This window comes from Poromitra crassiceps (assembly GCF_964638095.1).
Source record: "Poromitra crassiceps genome assembly, chromosome: 14".
In the NCBI taxonomy this organism is placed as follows: domain Eukaryota; kingdom Metazoa; phylum Chordata; class Actinopteri; order Beryciformes; family Melamphaidae; genus Poromitra; species Poromitra crassiceps.
This window is the reverse complement of record NC_139633.1, coordinates 12,272,092-12,289,591: the sequence shown is the minus strand read 5'-3', so window position 1 is coordinate 12,289,591 and position 17,500 is coordinate 12,272,092. Positions and strand designations below refer to the sequence as shown.

General features: G+C 44.4%; 1 protein-coding gene across 1 annotated transcript in view; it reads left to right on the top strand.

Moving 5' to 3' along the window:
- Positions 1 to 11,119, top strand: part of greb1 (growth regulating estrogen receptor binding 1) — a gene marked incomplete at its 3' end in the record, with an annotated part of 30,107 nt that extends 18,988 nt beyond the window's left edge. The window contains exons 20-33 of the mRNA XM_083650481.1: positions 772 to 977; positions 1,092 to 1,638; positions 2,505 to 2,661; positions 2,990 to 3,092; positions 4,357 to 4,512; positions 6,203 to 6,339; positions 7,004 to 7,165; positions 8,382 to 8,586; positions 9,100 to 9,262; positions 9,455 to 9,573; positions 9,732 to 9,964; positions 10,205 to 10,405; positions 10,549 to 10,687; positions 10,956 to 11,119. Of these exons, the coding sequence (XP_083506607.1) occupies positions 772 to 977; positions 1,092 to 1,638; positions 2,505 to 2,661; positions 2,990 to 3,092; positions 4,357 to 4,512; positions 6,203 to 6,339; positions 7,004 to 7,165; positions 8,382 to 8,586; positions 9,100 to 9,262; positions 9,455 to 9,573; positions 9,732 to 9,964; positions 10,205 to 10,405; positions 10,549 to 10,687; positions 10,956 to 11,119 (2,692 nt within the window). The remainder of the gene's footprint in view (positions 1 to 771; positions 978 to 1,091; positions 1,639 to 2,504; positions 2,662 to 2,989; positions 3,093 to 4,356; positions 4,513 to 6,202; positions 6,340 to 7,003; positions 7,166 to 8,381; positions 8,587 to 9,099; positions 9,263 to 9,454; positions 9,574 to 9,731; positions 9,965 to 10,204; positions 10,406 to 10,548; positions 10,688 to 10,955) is intronic.
- Between the last annotated feature and the right edge of the window lie 6,381 nt (positions 11,120 to 17,500).

Sequence of the window (17,500 nt, the reverse complement as noted above, 5' to 3'; positions counted from 1 at the left end):
TGTTTTTGGTGTTAGAGGTTAAACATACACTCACCGAGCACTTTATTTAGGAACACCTGCTTACTCAATGCAATTCTCCATTCCGTCAATATTGTGGCAGCAGTGCAACACATACGATCATGCAGACACAGGTCAGCAGCTTCAGTTCATGTTCATATCAAATATCAGAATAGGGGGAAAATGTGATCTCAGTCACTTTGAGCGTGGCATGGTTGTTGGTTATTGGTGCCAAACAGGCAACCAGGTTTGAGTATTTCCGAAACGGCTAAATCTCCTGGGATTTTCAAACACAACAGTCTCTCTAGAGAATGGTGTGAAAACAAAAACATCTAGTGAGCAGGCAGTTCTGTGGACGGAAACGTCTTGTTGATGAGAGAGGTCAGAGGACAATGACCAGACTGGTTGGAGCTGACAGAAAGGCTTCAGTAACTCAGACAACCTTTACAACTGTGGTGAGCAGAAAAACACATCCAGCCTGAAGGCTGGAGTCACTTTGCTAGCTGATACTTACACAGTATTTAGTAGCGAGCACTTTAGTAGGAACATTGTGTTCCTTAAGTGGGGACACTGTGTTGCTGCTAAAGTGCTCGGTAAGTGTATGCCAACTTCTAGCAAACATGCTGCACCAGCAGGAGTCACCAGTGCCTCTAACAAGTATGAGTTTAGTTCCCATGGTGTGAACTGCTTCCTGCAATGAAGCCACTTCAGGGTAAACTTCAGGGTAACTACAGTTCCTCTGGAGTTCAAACAGTCAATTAACTCTGCCCCCAGGTCACTGAAGTACTGCGACCTGCGCGTGATAAGCTCCTCCTACCTTCAGCGTACCACGCTGGAGCAAGAGCTGGGATTGGCCGCTTACCTCGTGAAGGCCGAGTCGCGACCCCCACATAACCCCGGACCAGGAAGTGACCTGCTGGAGAGTGACGCGGACAAACTCAGCAGCACTGACAATGAGGAGGAGGACGGGCAGGAGAATGGTGAGGGTTAAAACACACACAGACACTACTGGGGGGGGAGTCGTCAGTTTTAACCCAGGCCATAAACTCTCTTTTTCGGGTTTGAAAATGTTAAAAACCTCCTTCTATCTCCAGGAGACTCCCCTCCGTCATCCAGCCAGCCCCTTCAGTCTGGCCCAGACAGCGGAGGCGTGGAGCCCTGCTCTGCCCTCAGCACCACCACTCCTAACGCCCAGCGAGCGGCCATGGAGGCCTGCCAAACCCTCAGCACCACCACTCCTAATGCCCAGCGAGCGGCCATGGAGGCCTGCCAAACCCGCAACCAAATACAGTCTCCTTCAAAGTCTCAGCCCCTGTCCTCATCCCAGTCTCTACCCCAACTTCAAAGTCAACCTCACCCGCAGTCTTTACCTCAAACCAATCCTCAGCCTCATCCTCAACCTCCGCCCCCTCCCCCCCGTTCTCATCGCCAGCCCTCCAAATCCACCTCCTCCGACTCCTTGTCCCCCCGTGCCTTCTCTCCACAGCAGAGCTGCTCGTGGGGGCGGGGCGTGAGTCGCCCGCCCTCCGTGCTCCTCCCCCGAGCCGTCTACGACATCATCACGGCCAGCGACGGCAGCGGGCTCCCACGCTGCACCTCCTTCCTGCCACACATGTCAGTCGCCTGGGCCAGTAGCTTCAGGTAGGTGAAAAACACACATGTACGTACGCACGCACGCACACACACTCACACACACACACACACACACACACACACACACACACACACACACACACACACACACACACACACACATCTGGGCCAGTAGCTTCAGGTAGGTGAAAAATACACATGTACACACACACACACACACATCTGGGCCAGTAGCTTCAGGTAGGTGAAAAACACACATGTACACACATCTGACTCTGGGTTTCCCCTCGTGGATTCAGGTATGATAACAAACACATAGAATGTACAGGTTATAGTGGATTGGTTTATTAAAGGAAAACCAAACACAGAGCCTACTTTTCAGGTTGGACTGTCATCTACTGGTTAAAAACATGCTATTGCAACTGCAATCTGCTATTGACAGATTGTGGTCACTATTGGATGATCAATAATGACAAACCATGACAGAACAGGTAACCGACATCACACGTGACCAAGATCATACAATCCAATGTGATGTGAACAGAAATAATATTCTTGTGTGTCCACTTAATGTGTCCTGACAAGATCAGTTGGTAAAAGTCTTAAAGCAAGTCTAGCGAGTGTAGACCTCAGGACCACAATGGAAATAAGTTTACCGGCTTTATTGTGATATCCTGATGAATTAGTTTATACTGTATGTATGCTTGTTGGTGTATTGTATGTTTTAATTTGTCTAATAAATTCAATAAATTCAAATTCAATAGTCATAAACTGTGCTGTGTGTGTGTGCGTGCGTTCGTGTGCGTGTGTGTGTGGGTGCGCATGTGTGTGCGTGTGTGTGTGCATGCGTGTGTGTGTGTGTGTGTGTGTGCATGCGTGCGTGTGTGTGTATGTGTGTGTGTGTGTGTGTGTAGGCCCCTGCTGAGTAAGATGATGACCTGCACAGAACAGTCACTATACTACCGCCAGTGGACAGTTCCCCGCTCCTACCACATGGACAGCAGCAATCGCACCGAGGGCCGCAGCGACAACTTTCACCCTCGCAGGCTGCTGCTCAGTGGACCCCCGCAGGTACTTTCTTTCTTTCTTTCTTTCTTTCTTTCTTTCTTTCTTTCTTTCTTTCTTTCTTTCTTTCTTTCTTTCTTTCTTTCTTTCTTTCTTTCTTTCTTTCTTTCTTTCTGATCTGGGTTGTATACCATGTGTACTTTGATTGCCTCTTGTTAACCCCGTGTCGTGAAAGCGACTCTGTATTCTGATACTACTGTAGGTGTGTGTGTGTGTGTGTGTGTGTGTGTGTGTGTGTGTGTGTGTGTGTGTGTGTGTGTGTGTGTGTGTGTGTGTGTGTGTGTGTGTTTTACATGGTTGACCCTTTGTTCTCATGTTTTCTGTTGATGGGCAGGTGGGCAAGACAGGAGCGTACCTCCATTTCCTGGGTATTCTGTCTCGGATGCTGATCAGGCTGATGGAGGTGGACATCTACGATGAAGAGGACATCAACTACAGTCAGTATTTTAGCAGCAGCAGTAGCCACCTTTTCTCAGCAGGGTTTGCCAAAGCTTAAAGCTGCCCTTAGCAATATTAAATTAAATTGCTCTATATTTTGACAGCAATCACTGGTACAGAGTGTTTGGTCAGTAAGTAAACAGAATCCAATCAGGAGAGAGAACTCCACAAAGACATTCTCATTCCCTCCCAAGTAGTCAAATACTTCTGTTTTTGGTTGTTGTTTTTCGACCAGATCACCAACCCAAGGCGTCATTATTTGACGAATTGGAAATGAGAACCGCGTTGACTCAATCCTTAACCAAGATGCCTAAATTATTTGTGTTTTATGTACAGTATTATGTTATTATACGTGCAATCTTTTTTTTCTACTGATTCCCCAACTTTTTCTTTTTCTTTTTTTAGATTATTTTTTGGGGGCTTTATTGTATAGGACAGTAGACAGACAGGAAGGGTGTGGAGAGAGAGAGAGGGGATGACATGCGGCAAAAGACCACGGGTCGGATTCGAACCCGGGTCGGCCGCGTGAAGGACTAGCCTTTGTGGTACGCGTTCATGTTCATGTTGGAAAAGAAAACAATGTCACAGTCTTTTATCAAAGTGGGTTAAGTCAAAACAATTGGGCAACTAAAATGGTATTTCAGCCATCCCGGGCCAGGCCGTCATCAGGATGTGTCCAAACTACATAATAGTCTAATAATCTAATATAATAGTCTAATCTAATATTCACTGTGCTGTACATGTATGTGTAATGTGCATCTCCGTGTGTGTGTGTGTGTGTGTGTGTGTGTGTGTGTGTGTGTGTGTGTGTGTGTGTGTGTGTGTGTGTGTGTGTGTGTGTGTGTGTGTGTGTGTGCGTGCGTGTGTGTGTGCATGTGTATGTGTGCATGTGTGTGCATGTGCGCACAACAGGCTGTACGTATCCTGTCTGTGACGAACAGGTTAGGCTCGTTCATACATATATAGATACAGTATATATCTTTTATTTCTTATACATGTTCTCATGTCTTTACATATAGAAATATATGTATACTTTTTTATTTCTTGTTCATGTTTATATGAGGCTGATCTGTTATCTCTGACATGATTTGTTTGTTTATGTTATGTCATGCTGTTACGTTACGTCCTGTCATGTCTGAGGTTTGTAGCTCACTGTGAGCTTTTGAAGGTGTTGGGTAGGCTGTGAAACTGAATTGCCCTTCTGGGATAATTAAAGTTGTCTGAATCTGAATGTGAATGTGTGTGTTTGTGTACGTACAGTAGGTGCCCAGGTGGAGGGGGCGCAGTACCACCCACCCAGTGCTGCCTGGCCCAACCCAGACATTATGAGGACAATGCCCTTCGACTACGCCATCCATGACCCCAAATACGATGACATCAGCGCTGTCTATTGCCCTGGATTTAAACCCAGTGCTGACGGTAAGCACACACACACACGCACACACACACACACACACACACACACACACACACACACACACACACACACACACACACACACACACACAGAGTAACATACAGACAGACAGACCGGCAGAGAGATACACATAGCCTGACAGACAGGCAGATACATCAGCATACCATCCACACAACCACAAATACTGTGCCATTAACACATTGAGTGCCACAGCGCTTCAGTAAAATTGTCTGGAGCCTGTGCCAGATTCACTTCCATTCAGTTGAAAACAGCTATAGAATTTTTTCTATTAGGGCTATATGAACAGGGTTGGACTCTAATGAAACATTGGACACTCCTACTTCTTTCAAAGAAGAAATTTAGTTTCTAGACAGTTCCATTATGAAATGACAGCCTCTGAAACAAGCGCACTTTCAAGGGTTTTCTGCTGTCTTTTTTTACTTTTCAAGATAAAGTCACTTTTATGAATACTCTAATTTCAAGCGCATTCACTGACTCTGGCTGGTGTTTTCTGATGTAGTGACATGGTGTGGTTCTGTGCAGCCTGCGTGCGCCCCCCCCCCTCTCCACCCCGGAGCTGCGGGCTCCTCCCCACACGCACATAGTCTGTCTTCGCAGCCTCAGTTTTTGCCCCAGGCGGATTTCAGTGCAACAAGGAAATGGCAGGCGGGACTGAGGGAGAAGGTTTAGCCGTTCGGCTTCGGGTGCTGCCTTTCTGGCGGGTGGTCGTGTGGAGGGGCTGTGTGCAGGCGGATAGACAGCGGCGGAGGAGCTCAGTTGTGGGCTCGGATCGCAGTCAACTGTCGGCTGCGGACAGAGCAATCTGTGTGGCTCTGGCTGCAGCATGCGTCGGTGTCTCTCTGATCACGGCTTTCTCCGTTTTCTCCTGCACAAAGTAAAGGATCTGAGGTGGGTGGCGCAGCTCCCGTATAGAGTTTTAAGGTGGCGCCGTGTGATCCCTTGAAGGGATTCATGCTCACTGGCTGGGTACGACCTTAAACAGCAGAATTATGGAATAATATGAATTATGATTTTAGGACGTCCACAGACGTCCTTGGCACTCCTCGTTACTTTTTTTTAGGACGTCCAGAGACGTCCTTGGCACTCAATGTGTTAACATCCACTGCCTCAACTACATGGTTACTACTGATGGCAGGGAGAGAGGAAGGAGGGAGAGAGATGGAGAGAGCAATATGAAGTAGAAAAAGGAGAGAACCGACTGCCTTGACTGCTGGGCCAGCACCAACAGCAGGAAGAGAGAACGACAAAAACAAAACTGTCTTTGGTAGTTCATCCTAACCTGCCTTGGCCTCGTCTGGGGCCAAAAACCTTGTTCCTTGTGTCATCCGGCTATGGGCGGAACACACCACCATCTGCCGGGAACCAAAGTGCAGCAAACAATCCTTTGCGTTCTGTTCAGAAAACATGGGCGACACGAGTATCTAGCTACCCAAAAAGCTCAAAAACAAACAAACAACTCAAACCAAATAATGGCATCGCCGCCTGACACACCGGTCAAAACTGTAAAATGGGGGAATGAAAACACTGTGGCACACAAAGCGGAATGACCACCGGAACACAGGGCGGGTCTTCCTGCCTGTAGTAATGGGTACCAGTCTCTCTCTCCTTTGAGAGAGAGAGAGAGAGCCTGGTGACGCGAGGTTAGCCCTTTGCCCCTGCTGTCTGCCCCAGGAAACCCTGTGCGTCAGGAGGATGTGTACCTACGCCGGCGGACCTCCAGGATCAAGCTGTCTAAATACGCAGCCTACAACACCTACCACCACTGTGAACAGTGTCACCAGTACATGGGCTTCAACCCAAGATACCAGGTGAGCAGAACACACACACACACACACACACACACACACACACACACACGTGGGCTAGTCCTCTTTCTCCTGATTAGGCCACAGTATTATACTTCATCAACAGTTTCCGAGGAAGCCTTTTCCAACAAGTCCTAAAATCACATTACAGTATGTCACACAAACACATGCTTACATCACAGACCTTCCTCGTGTGAACCATTGAGGGAGCATCCGAGACAGTCTGACTGGTGTGACCTGTCCATCTAAGGGTCATTATTTGTCACTTGACTCCCTTCCCCGGTGATACCTCAGCCAACAGCCATTTGTAGTTTGGAGGGTCTGTATCCACTCTGCCATGTCATTTACATTTACTGTATCTGACTGACGCTCAGGCAGCTGCTGCAAACTGAGTTTCCTGCAGGACACTCCTGCAGGTCTGAGGGAGGCAGGTTCATGCCTGTCTCAAGGCCACACTTCCCAAGCATAGAGATAATTCAAATAAACCACAGCTGAGCAGGAGGCACGCTAGGTTCCTTTCAGCTCTAGCAGCATTCCTATAAATAATCATTGTTGGGATGAATATTAGCCTGCTAAATCCAGCAGCACACACACACACACAATCAATCAATCAATCAATCAATCACATTAATTGATTCTCTCTGATTCAATATTCTTCTCTATTCAGATGTACGAGTCAACACTGCATGCCTTCACCTTCTCCCATCTCCTGCTCGGGGAAGAGATCCAGCTCTACTTCATCATCCCCAAGTCTAAAGAGCACTACTTCAGCTTCAACCAATCAGGAGGCCAGCTGGAGAGCATGAGACTGCCCCTCACCTCCGATTGGGTAGGTCTTATTTAAGCGTAATTTATACTCAAAGCCCTCACTGTGCCATGGCCGGCGAGCTTGCCGCAGTTGCAGTGAACAGAGCAAGTTTACTCTAATAATGTCCATGTAGATGGGCGATAACAGGAGAGAGTGAAAGCTATGACCAAGTATATGCACTACACTCTCTCCTTGGGCTAACTTCTACTCATTGAAATCCTAGTGAAATCACACAATTTAACTCATTTTGCTGGGGACTCCCCGGTGACCCCTCGTCAAGCTGACGTTAGAGTATGTATGTCTATCTCCATCAGTTGAACATCTGCTTCTAACCTCTTTATGAAATTGTGTGTTGTGTTATTGGCAATACATCCAAGGAAATTTCATCTAATCCAATCAAAGCAGAGGTTTTATATATTCTGGAACCATTCTTCATTAAGAGTCCTTTATTTTTCCAGCTTAGAAGGTTAGCAGAATATGTCGCCCTGTTAACCCCCCTAGCAGACACATAAATCTGACCACATATGCATTCTTTCAGAGTGTGAGATTGCAGAGTGGTCCATGGTGCAGCACCCTTATTTCTCCACTAGATGTTGCCATAGGCCAGATCGCTGCTCTAATGGCCCTGATGATTCCCCTAGTTCAGGCATTCCCAAATATTTTCAGGTCAAATAGGTACACATTAGTTCACATAACCCCAGGAAGAATTGATCTTAGGAGCCCCTGTGTGACAAGAGTTTCATTGTTGGATATGATTTAGTGCAGAAGTAGAAAACTATCTGTACTGTAGGTACAGAATAGTGAGACCTCTGATCAAAACAGTCATTCCTATAGCCTTCTCTCTCTGTATCCCAACTTCAAATGAGATAATCAACAAAATAAGTATATGTACATGTAACTAGTGCTCATTGGGCCTCTTTTAAAATACCCCTAAGGGTCCCAGCTGCACCCTACTTTGGAAGCACTGCTCTCTCCTGCTAACAAAGACAGTAAAACAAGTCAGAATGTAGTTTCTCTAATGGAATTAACGAGTCGGATAAATTAATATCCCCATTGCAGTGACTACGTATTTCTCTAATACTAAAGGTGGATGTTTTTTTACCATTGACTATGACAATTGTTCTCTCAGGATCCTATACTTGTTTCTAAATTTGACTATTGTATTTTAATTATGTCTTCATGAATTGCACCATGAAATCTACTTATTTTGATATTGGACTTTTTCCCCCCTTTCCAGAGCCCAGACTGCATCAAGAGTCCCATCTTCACCCCGACCACAGGGCGTCACGAGCACGGTCTGTTTAACCTGTACCACGCCATGGACGGAGCCACACATCTCCACATCCTGGTGGTCAAAGAGTACGAGATGGCCGTGTACAAGAAGTACTGGCCCAACCACATCATGCTGGTTCTGCCCACTGTCTTCAATGGTGCCGGCATAGGTATGTTATTGCTACTAATCATACCTTCAGTAGAGACACTGACATTTAATTTACCATGCTTATTCATTTTAATTACATTTAGTATAGCTCAGCGTTTGAATACGCCCAGAGCAATTTAGAGACAGAGTGGTGTCAGCGGAGGACCAAAATGGGTGACTCATTAGCCAATGAACAGCCAGGAAGGGGTATCGCTCTACTTTTGAATGCTAAAATAAAGCTGATAATGTACAATTTGATTTAAAAAAACACACTTTCAAAGTACAACACAAACTGTCCATTTTGCTGCAACTCGACAGTGCTGCTTAATCCAGGACCTTACTTCCTGGAACTCTTGAGAGTAAAAAACTGGTCCATTGGAGTGAATGGAGATGTCGCGACTCTTCTATATACACGGCTCTGATTGCTACTAATCATACCTTCAGTAGAGACACGGACATTGAATTGACCATGTTTATTCATTTGAATTATATTTAAGTAGAGCTCAGCGTTTGAATACGCCCTGTTCTATTCCAGGTGCTGCCCACTTCCTGATCAAAGAGCTGTCCTATCACAACCTGGAGTTGGAGCGAAGTCGTCGTTTGGAGGGAGGGGGGCCGGCGGGGGACGTCTGGCCGTTTATCATCCTTGCTGACGACTCGTGTGTCATGTGGAACATAGTGGACCTCGACGCACGCAGGTACACACACACACACACACACACACACACACACACACACACACACGCACACATATTTTCTGTGCATATGAATCAGTGTGAAGGACAAAAAAATTATTTTGCTGGCATTAAAAATAAGGCTTTAAGCATGTTCTTAATCTGAATTGAATTGCATTGTTCTTAGCAAAGTTCCGCTCTTTTTGCCGTCTTCAGCGGTCCAGTAGAGCGTGCGGCGTCTCTGAAGCAGGTCTTGCAGCACATGGAGGCCTGTCCAGACCTGGCCCGCTACGGCCTCTGTGGGATCAGGAAGTGGAGCAGCCATGCATTCACAGGTCAGGGGCCAGGAGGTCAGAGGGTCTGCTGGGAACGCCTGGCACCATTTCCACCACATTTCAGCCCCACTCATTAGCATTCAATGGACATAGAAATGCCTAAGATCTCAAGTCACGTTGTTGTTGTTGTTGTTGTTGTTTGGTTTTGTTGTGTCCAGGTCACAGGCCCAGAGAGCCGTTCTCCAGAGGTCACCTCCACGACTTCCTGCTCCTCAATGTGGATCTGAGTCAGAACGTCCAGTACGAGCAGAACCGCTTCACCTGCCACGACGTGGACTTCACCCTGCGGCTGCACAGCGCCGGGCTGCTGCTCTGCCGATTCAACTGCTTCAGTGTCATGAAGAAGCAGATTGCCATAGGAGGATACACAACCTTTATTATCAAGACTAAGGTAGGTGCCAGAGCACAGGTGCCCAAATTCTTTCCTATGAAGGCCCAAAGATTAATCTGGATAGAGGTGCTGTGGGTAAAAAATAAGTGTTGATGTTATGTGAAATGACATCACATTCATATTAGATAATTTACATTTTAAATCTAATGTTTTTTTTTTTAATGATAGCACAGAGCTGGAAATGCGCGTGCGATATTTCTAGTTCAATGAAATGAAATGAACATTTTGAACATGTTCCAGATGACGGATGTTCCCACCTCAGTGGGACCTTCACAGTATGTCTGTGCCCCAGACAGCAAGCACCTTTTCCTGGCCACGCCAGCCCAGCTCCTCCTGGAGAAATACCTCCAGCACACCAGCCAGAGACTGTTTCCCCTCAGCACCAAGAACTATACACACCCTGTGCTGTCTGTGGACTGTTACCTCAACCTGGGACCTGAGGTATACAACCCACACACACACATAACGTGCACAAATGATGAATGTATTCCTACAGTATATTTACAAATAGGTCATATGACTTTACTTGTCCAAGAAGTATGTGAATGCATTGAAGGTCACGCACTTCCCACCCCTCCCTGTAGGTGACGGTGTGTTTCGTGAGTTCCAGAGCGCACTCCATCAACATCAGTACCACAGGACTCCTGTTCAGCGGCCTCCTCCTCTGTTTCTCTGACTCCTTTGTCACGCCTGGCTTCCTCAAGAAGTTCACCTTCCTCAAAGGTACAAAGGCATACCAAAAGCACAGTACAGGCATATACAGTATGTGCTAACAGCATAGACTGTATAACAGTTATATAACAGACTAGAAAATATTGCGCAGTTCGTGCGCTCATTTCTAGCTCGGCGCACTATTTGCATCCACTGGTGGTGGACAACATGGTTACTATTCGCTTGTTTAACTCTTGTCTTTCTTTCTCTCTCTCTCTCTCTTCTTTCTTTCTCTTTCTCTCTTTCTCTCTCTCCGCCCTGCCTGCCTGTCTGTCTTCAGGAGCGACTCTGTGCGTGATCAGTGCAGATCGTAGCTCCTTGAGACAGACGGTGGGCAGGCTGGAGCTGGAGGAGGAGTGGAGATTCAGGCTGAGCGACGAATTCCAGACCGCCAACGCCAAGGAGGACCGGCCACTCTTCTTCCTGACCGGGAAACACATATGACTGGCACACATTTCTACGCCGGGCTGGAGAGAGTCACAATCACTTGATCCGCAATACATCCACTAGAGGGCAGTAGAGAGTCACAATCACTTGATCCTCCAAATACAATCAATGTACAGGAATATGTTGTGTTGGCCTCGGCGCAGAAACATGGCTACGACTTCCAAAGTAACACAGTAGATATTGACACCCGGTAAAAGGACAAAAAGACCTTAAAGGGACAGCTCACCCATAGTTTTGCTCTCACCTGTAGTGCTATTCATCCATCTATATAGTTTTGGGATAGTTGCCTGAGTTTTGGAGATATCGGCCGCAGAGATGTCTGCCTTCTCTTGAATACAATGGAACTGGATGGCACTCGGCTTGTAGTGCTCGAAGCACCAAAAAAATACATTTGAAAAACTCAAATGAAAATGAAAAACTCCAGAAGTCATGACCCCGTTACTCAAAATAATGCACAGATTTTGTTGTGAGAAATTTCACTTAGGAACTATTTTCTTTTGTAGTCTCATGTAGGAACTAGCTAGCAACTATGAAATGAAATGATATGAAATGTAGTCCATTACCCTTCAGTACAGTGTAACTCACTGCGCACATACTTCCATGCGTCCTTTATGTTGGCATCATGTTAAGCAATACATCCACTAGAGTGCAGTAGAGAGTCAAAAGTGTGGGTGTGTGCATGGTACTGCTCCATGTCGTCCATATCCGCAAGCTTTCAGAAAACATGCACAGTTACGCACAGAATGAACTAGGGCTTGTGCTTTGCTGCAATAAAAATGATTGAAGTCAGATGATCAGACTGGAAACTTGATCTTAGATAAAACAGATGTTGACAACGTTTTCCTTTGGGGACATAATTTGCAGTGGAAAAGCAATATATCACAATACTCTGGGCTGACAGGGTTTTCAGGAAAACCTACCGTAGTTGAAATGCTGGTAAATTTGTGCTCTGGCTTGATTGCCACTCCACAAGTCACTTGTTTAGAGTGTCTCTTTTTTAATCTTGCTAATGTAGGGGAAACTATTAGTTTCCTATAGCAAAAAATATATACATTTTCTGACTGGTATGAAAGAGGGATAAAGGGCCTATTGTAAAAGATTCCTCTTTTAAGCACAAATAGTGAACTGCACTCCACTCTTATACAAGAAATAGGCGAGAATGGAAATTTACCCGCCAACATTGTTAACACTATTTTGCCTTTTGACAAAAATACTCACTAGTAATAGGTACTGCTTTTATATTTCTGGCTAGAGGTTTGCAGCTGTAGTTGTTGAAAGTGCATGGTGTATGATGTCAAGTATTTATTGCAATATCCCAATCATCTGCAAACTTCCTTGCAAGTGTACACAATATAAGAAGCTTTCCACAGGGAGTGTACACAATCATTTGTGTGGCGTGGTAGCCCACAAGAATTCTTTACATAGTTATTTTTTCTAGAGGTTTGTTTTGCATGTACATGTAACTGTTTTCGTACCAAATATTGAATATATTTTGTCAAATTTGTATTGTGTAAAGTACTTATCCACTGTGTGTATTCTGGGGCTATTTCTATCTTGGGATGTAGAATTTGTTATTTTTTAAAGTTGTCGTTTTCATTGTTTTATGCTCAATATCTGACTGTATGTTTAGCCTACTCTGTTACCAGAAACACAGATCCACTGTGCATTGGTAGTATGTCACAATGTATTTTGGATGCCTCTAACTGTATAAATGTACAGAATATTTTAAATAGTCTTCTGTGTGTGGCTGTTCTTTTATATGTTTGATGTTTTCTTTTTCAAAGACCGGCTAGGAACCCAAAAAGGGGCCACAGACAGAATGATAAATGAAATGAATGTTTCTAACTGGACAATGCACATTTTGGTTTGGACAGAATGCGTGTTAACCTTCCCAACTCCGAGGCTGAATGAAATAACTCACTTATACACTTCCTTGAATGGTTATTTGGCTTGTACGTGGCTGCTGCCATAGAATGTTTGATGATGATGTCAATGAAATCAGTGTTGATTTGGTGCATGAGAATCTGAAAGTTGATGTTACCATGGCAACATGCAACAGCATCATTTGGATGAACATTCCAGTGGCAATTGTCACCAAACATTTTAACTCTGAGTCTCATGTTCTGTTCACACATGAAACAATGCTCATTTACATTACAACATTATCAAAACTCTATCCGAGCCATGTTAGGTCTACCAAAAAAAAGGCTCTGGCTCTGGCTCTGGCTCAGTGGATCACTATTCCCTCATTTGTATTGCCCTATAGTTCTATTCTATGTTGTATTAATGCACTAATTAGTGTTAAATGACACGATGACTGCACGAGGATGTTTTTATATCCTTTCAGGTTCTGTGAGTGAAACATTAGAATAAGCTTAAATTCCTAAATTGCCAACATTACAAGCAACCGACATGAAAGAGAGTTTTAGGGTGAAAAGCCACAACACCCAGGTGACATCCCCATCCACCCATTTCCGTGTCACTTATTGGGGTTGTGGCAGCTGGATTTAGCAGGCTAATATCCCAACAATGATTATTTATAGGAATGCTGCTAGAGCTGAAAGGAACCTAGCGTGCCTCCTGCTCAGCTGTGGTTTATTTGAATTATCTCTATGCTTGGGAAGTGTGGCCTTGAGACAGGCATGAACCTGCCTCCCTCAGACCTGCAGGAGTGTCCTGCAGGAAACTCAGTTTGCAGCAGCTGCCTGAGCGTCAGTCAGATACAGTAAATGTAAATGACATGGCAGAGTGGATACAGACCCTCCAAACTACAAATGGCTGTTGGCTGAGGTATCACCGGGGAAGGGAGTCAAGTGACAAATAATGACCCTTAGATGGACACGTCACACCGGTCAGACTGTCTCGGACACTCCCTCAATGGTTCACACGAGGAAGGTCTGTGATGTAAGCATGTGTTTGTGTGACATACTGTAATGTGATTTTAGGACTTGTTGGAAAAGGCTTCCTCGGAAACTGTTGATGAAGTATAATACTGTGGCCTAATCAGGAGAAAGAGGACTAGCCCACGTCTGTGTGTGTGTGTGTGTGAGTGTGTACAGTACATGTGTGCGTAGCAGCAGCAGGGCGGGGAGACTTCAGGCACCAGAAGCAGCAGCGACTCTGGACCCTCTCAGATTTCTACCAAGTACTCCATTCCCAGAACACACTTGTTGGTAAAATTAGTCCCAAAACATCTCTCCATATAGGCTGTCGAACAAGCACCATTCCACACACCAGTCCCACAGATTTAGAGCGTGCAATCATACAGGACTCTGAACACTCTGGAACCATCCATAATTTTCTCATATCGTGCTGAAGACATTTTATTAGAGCCACTAGGATGCTTTGTTGAAATTCAAGGAGAAAACCACCGTTGATCCCATAGAAGGCCATCCAGGGAAACATTCAACCATCAACATACAGTCAAACATCTCAGAGGAGTGAACTTCAAATCCTACAGCTCTTTTCCTCAGCTTGACTTCTGCAACACTTTGAGAAGACCTCCTACCAAGCTTTTCAGACAACACTATAGAACCTTTTCTTGGACCATTCAAGGTTCCCTCTCCACCTGGCATGTTCTAGCACACGTCACAGGACACTAGGAAGCTCTCTGTACAGCAGCAAGCCTGGTGGGCTCAGGATCGTGAATGATGCGGCATGGAGACATGACCTAGATGGACGAGCGACCACAACGCTTCAGCAGCCTCCGTGGGGATGACAGCCCCAATGACACCTGGTCCTGGGTAAAAAAAATATCTATACAGTGTGTATATATATATATAGATACACTAATATGAAAGCTTGTTGGTCTATATGTCCACAGTTAGAAAGCAAGAAGAGAAGCTGGGGAAAGTAAAATGAAATATATTAATATGAAATGCATTTGGAAAGGAAGAGACAAAAAGTAGAGTGATGGGTTGTGTCTAGTTTTGTTTGGGGAACATGCTCTCAAGACTAAGGATTTAAATACGGCAATAATTAACTATATAAATTTGAACAGGGTACAATGGTAAACATTTGAGGCAATTCAACTTTTAAAACCAAAACAGTTATATACAACTTATAGTTGAAATCTTCCACATCAATACATGATGGTAAGCAATTACAGTATGTCAAAGTAATTATGGTATCCCCATTGATTTTTATAATAATAATAATAATAAATATTATTTGTAATGCACTTTTCATTAGCATTAAAATCTCAAAGTGCTACATTAGTATTATTATTATTATTATTATTATTATTATTATTATTATTATTATTATTATTATTATTATTATTATTATTATTATTCCTGTTATCACACCCTATCTTGTTGAAGGCAATACTATTACAGTATATGAATTGGCTCATAAAAGGCCTGAATCCCATAGCAGTGGGGCCTATATATATTTTATATTTTCATTTTTTTTAATTATTATTATTTGTTTGTTTTTTTACATTTAGTGTATCTACAGGCCACATGCGACCCAATTTGGTCTCAAATGGGCCAGACAAAGAAAATCAATAATAACCTATAAATAACAAAAGCTCAAAATTTTGCCATTTCTTTGAAGCGTAAAGAATTACAGGTACGTAAGGTTATCTCAGCTAGCATCAACCAAATGATCATCGAGTCTGTAACTGCGCATTACAATTGACGGCAACTGTGCAATTTTCTAGTTCAAGGGTCATGAAAATAGTTTAGCATTAGTGATGAATACAGAAAACATGAATAGGCTGCTTAATATTTAACTTGCTCATGAAACCTGGTACCTCTTATAGCCTTCACAAGTGCATCACATTGGATTGAATGATTTCGCAGTGGAATTTTTACACTTTGCAAAGTCCTCCTGTGGGCCGGATTGGACTCTTTGGCCGGCCGGTTCTGGCCCCCCGGGTCGTGTTTGACACTCCTGCCCTAGAATGACCATGCTTGGAAAATAAACAAGATTATAAGAGCTATGGAGAGGGGCATCTCTAATATCTCTTTATCTCATGCAACAGTTTTCCCATAAGGGGAGTTCCAACTATACTATAGAGAGGCTGAAGTCCACATTATCTGTTCTTTAAACTCAACTTGTTGCATGTTGCATCTCAGGGTTGTCTGCAATGGAGAAAGACAGGGGAGTGAGAGAGAGAGAGAGAGAGAGAGAGAGAGAGAGAGAGAGAATGAACAAAAGCAGGAGGGGGACATCAGGGAGAGGGAGGGAGGGATGACCAGTCAGAAGGTCTTGGGTTGCCTCTTTCTCAGAAACCACAACACGAAATCCCTGTGTCCTTAGGAACACCCTGTAGAGATCAAATGATGTGCTCATCGTGTGTGTGTGTGCGTGTGTGTCTGTGTGTATATGTGTGCGTGTGTGTGTGTGTGTCTGTGTGTGTGTGTGTGTGTATGTGTGTGTGTGTGCATGCGTGCATGCGTGTGTGTGTGTGTGTGTGTGTGTGTGTGTGTGTGTGTGTGCGTGTGTGTGTATGTGCGTGTGTATGTGTGCGTGTGTGTGTGTGTGTGTGTATGTCTGTGCGTGTGTGTGTGTTTGTGTGTGTGTGTGTGTGTGCGTGTGTGTGTTTGTGTGTGTGTGTGCGTGTGCATGTGTGTGTGTGTGTGTGTGTGTGTGTGTATGTTTGTGAAGTACTGTATACTTGGTAAACAGCTCATATCTCCGCTCATATGATCTCATAGCTGGAATGCATTATGGCACATTACACCACCAATAAGCAGCTGTGTTATTTAACAGTCATGCGGTGCCAGGGGGCCCACACCTCCTCACACTCGTCCCTGTGAGCGGGTCTGTGGGCCGGGCAGCACCTCGCCACTTATGCATCCGGCCTGCCTGCATGGGCTCTATGGGTTTGACTCATTGGATTGAAATAGACATGTTTTTTTGGAAGGGCAATGATGTGTTTGCAACTTCTAAGAGCTCACCGTAATTCAGTACAGGTCCATTTTGATATGACTTATTATACAAACTACACAAATCTAAAATAAACTATTTGAAGCCTCAAACTATGAGTACAGTTACCCCCAAAACTAACATGAAGCCCTACTGTCTAGGTCAATCAATTAAGAGTTGAAATTGAGAATGAAAATATTTTTGTTCAATCCAGGGAAATACCCAGTAAAAGGAGATACTTGGAACGACATTTACACTCGGAGATACCTGTGTATATTTGCTGGAATTTAGAGCTAAAATTAAAATGATAGTGTAGGCTAGTGTTTTAATTTTATTTTTTTATTCATGTCAGAGTCCATTATTAAATGTGCTCTATTTCACTCTGATTGGAATTAACTATATGTACACAATACATACAACTCTTCTGATTGCAAAGCCACAAGGAAATGAGAAACATCATAACAGCCTGCTGCATATCGCCAAAGATAAGACCATGCCTACAGT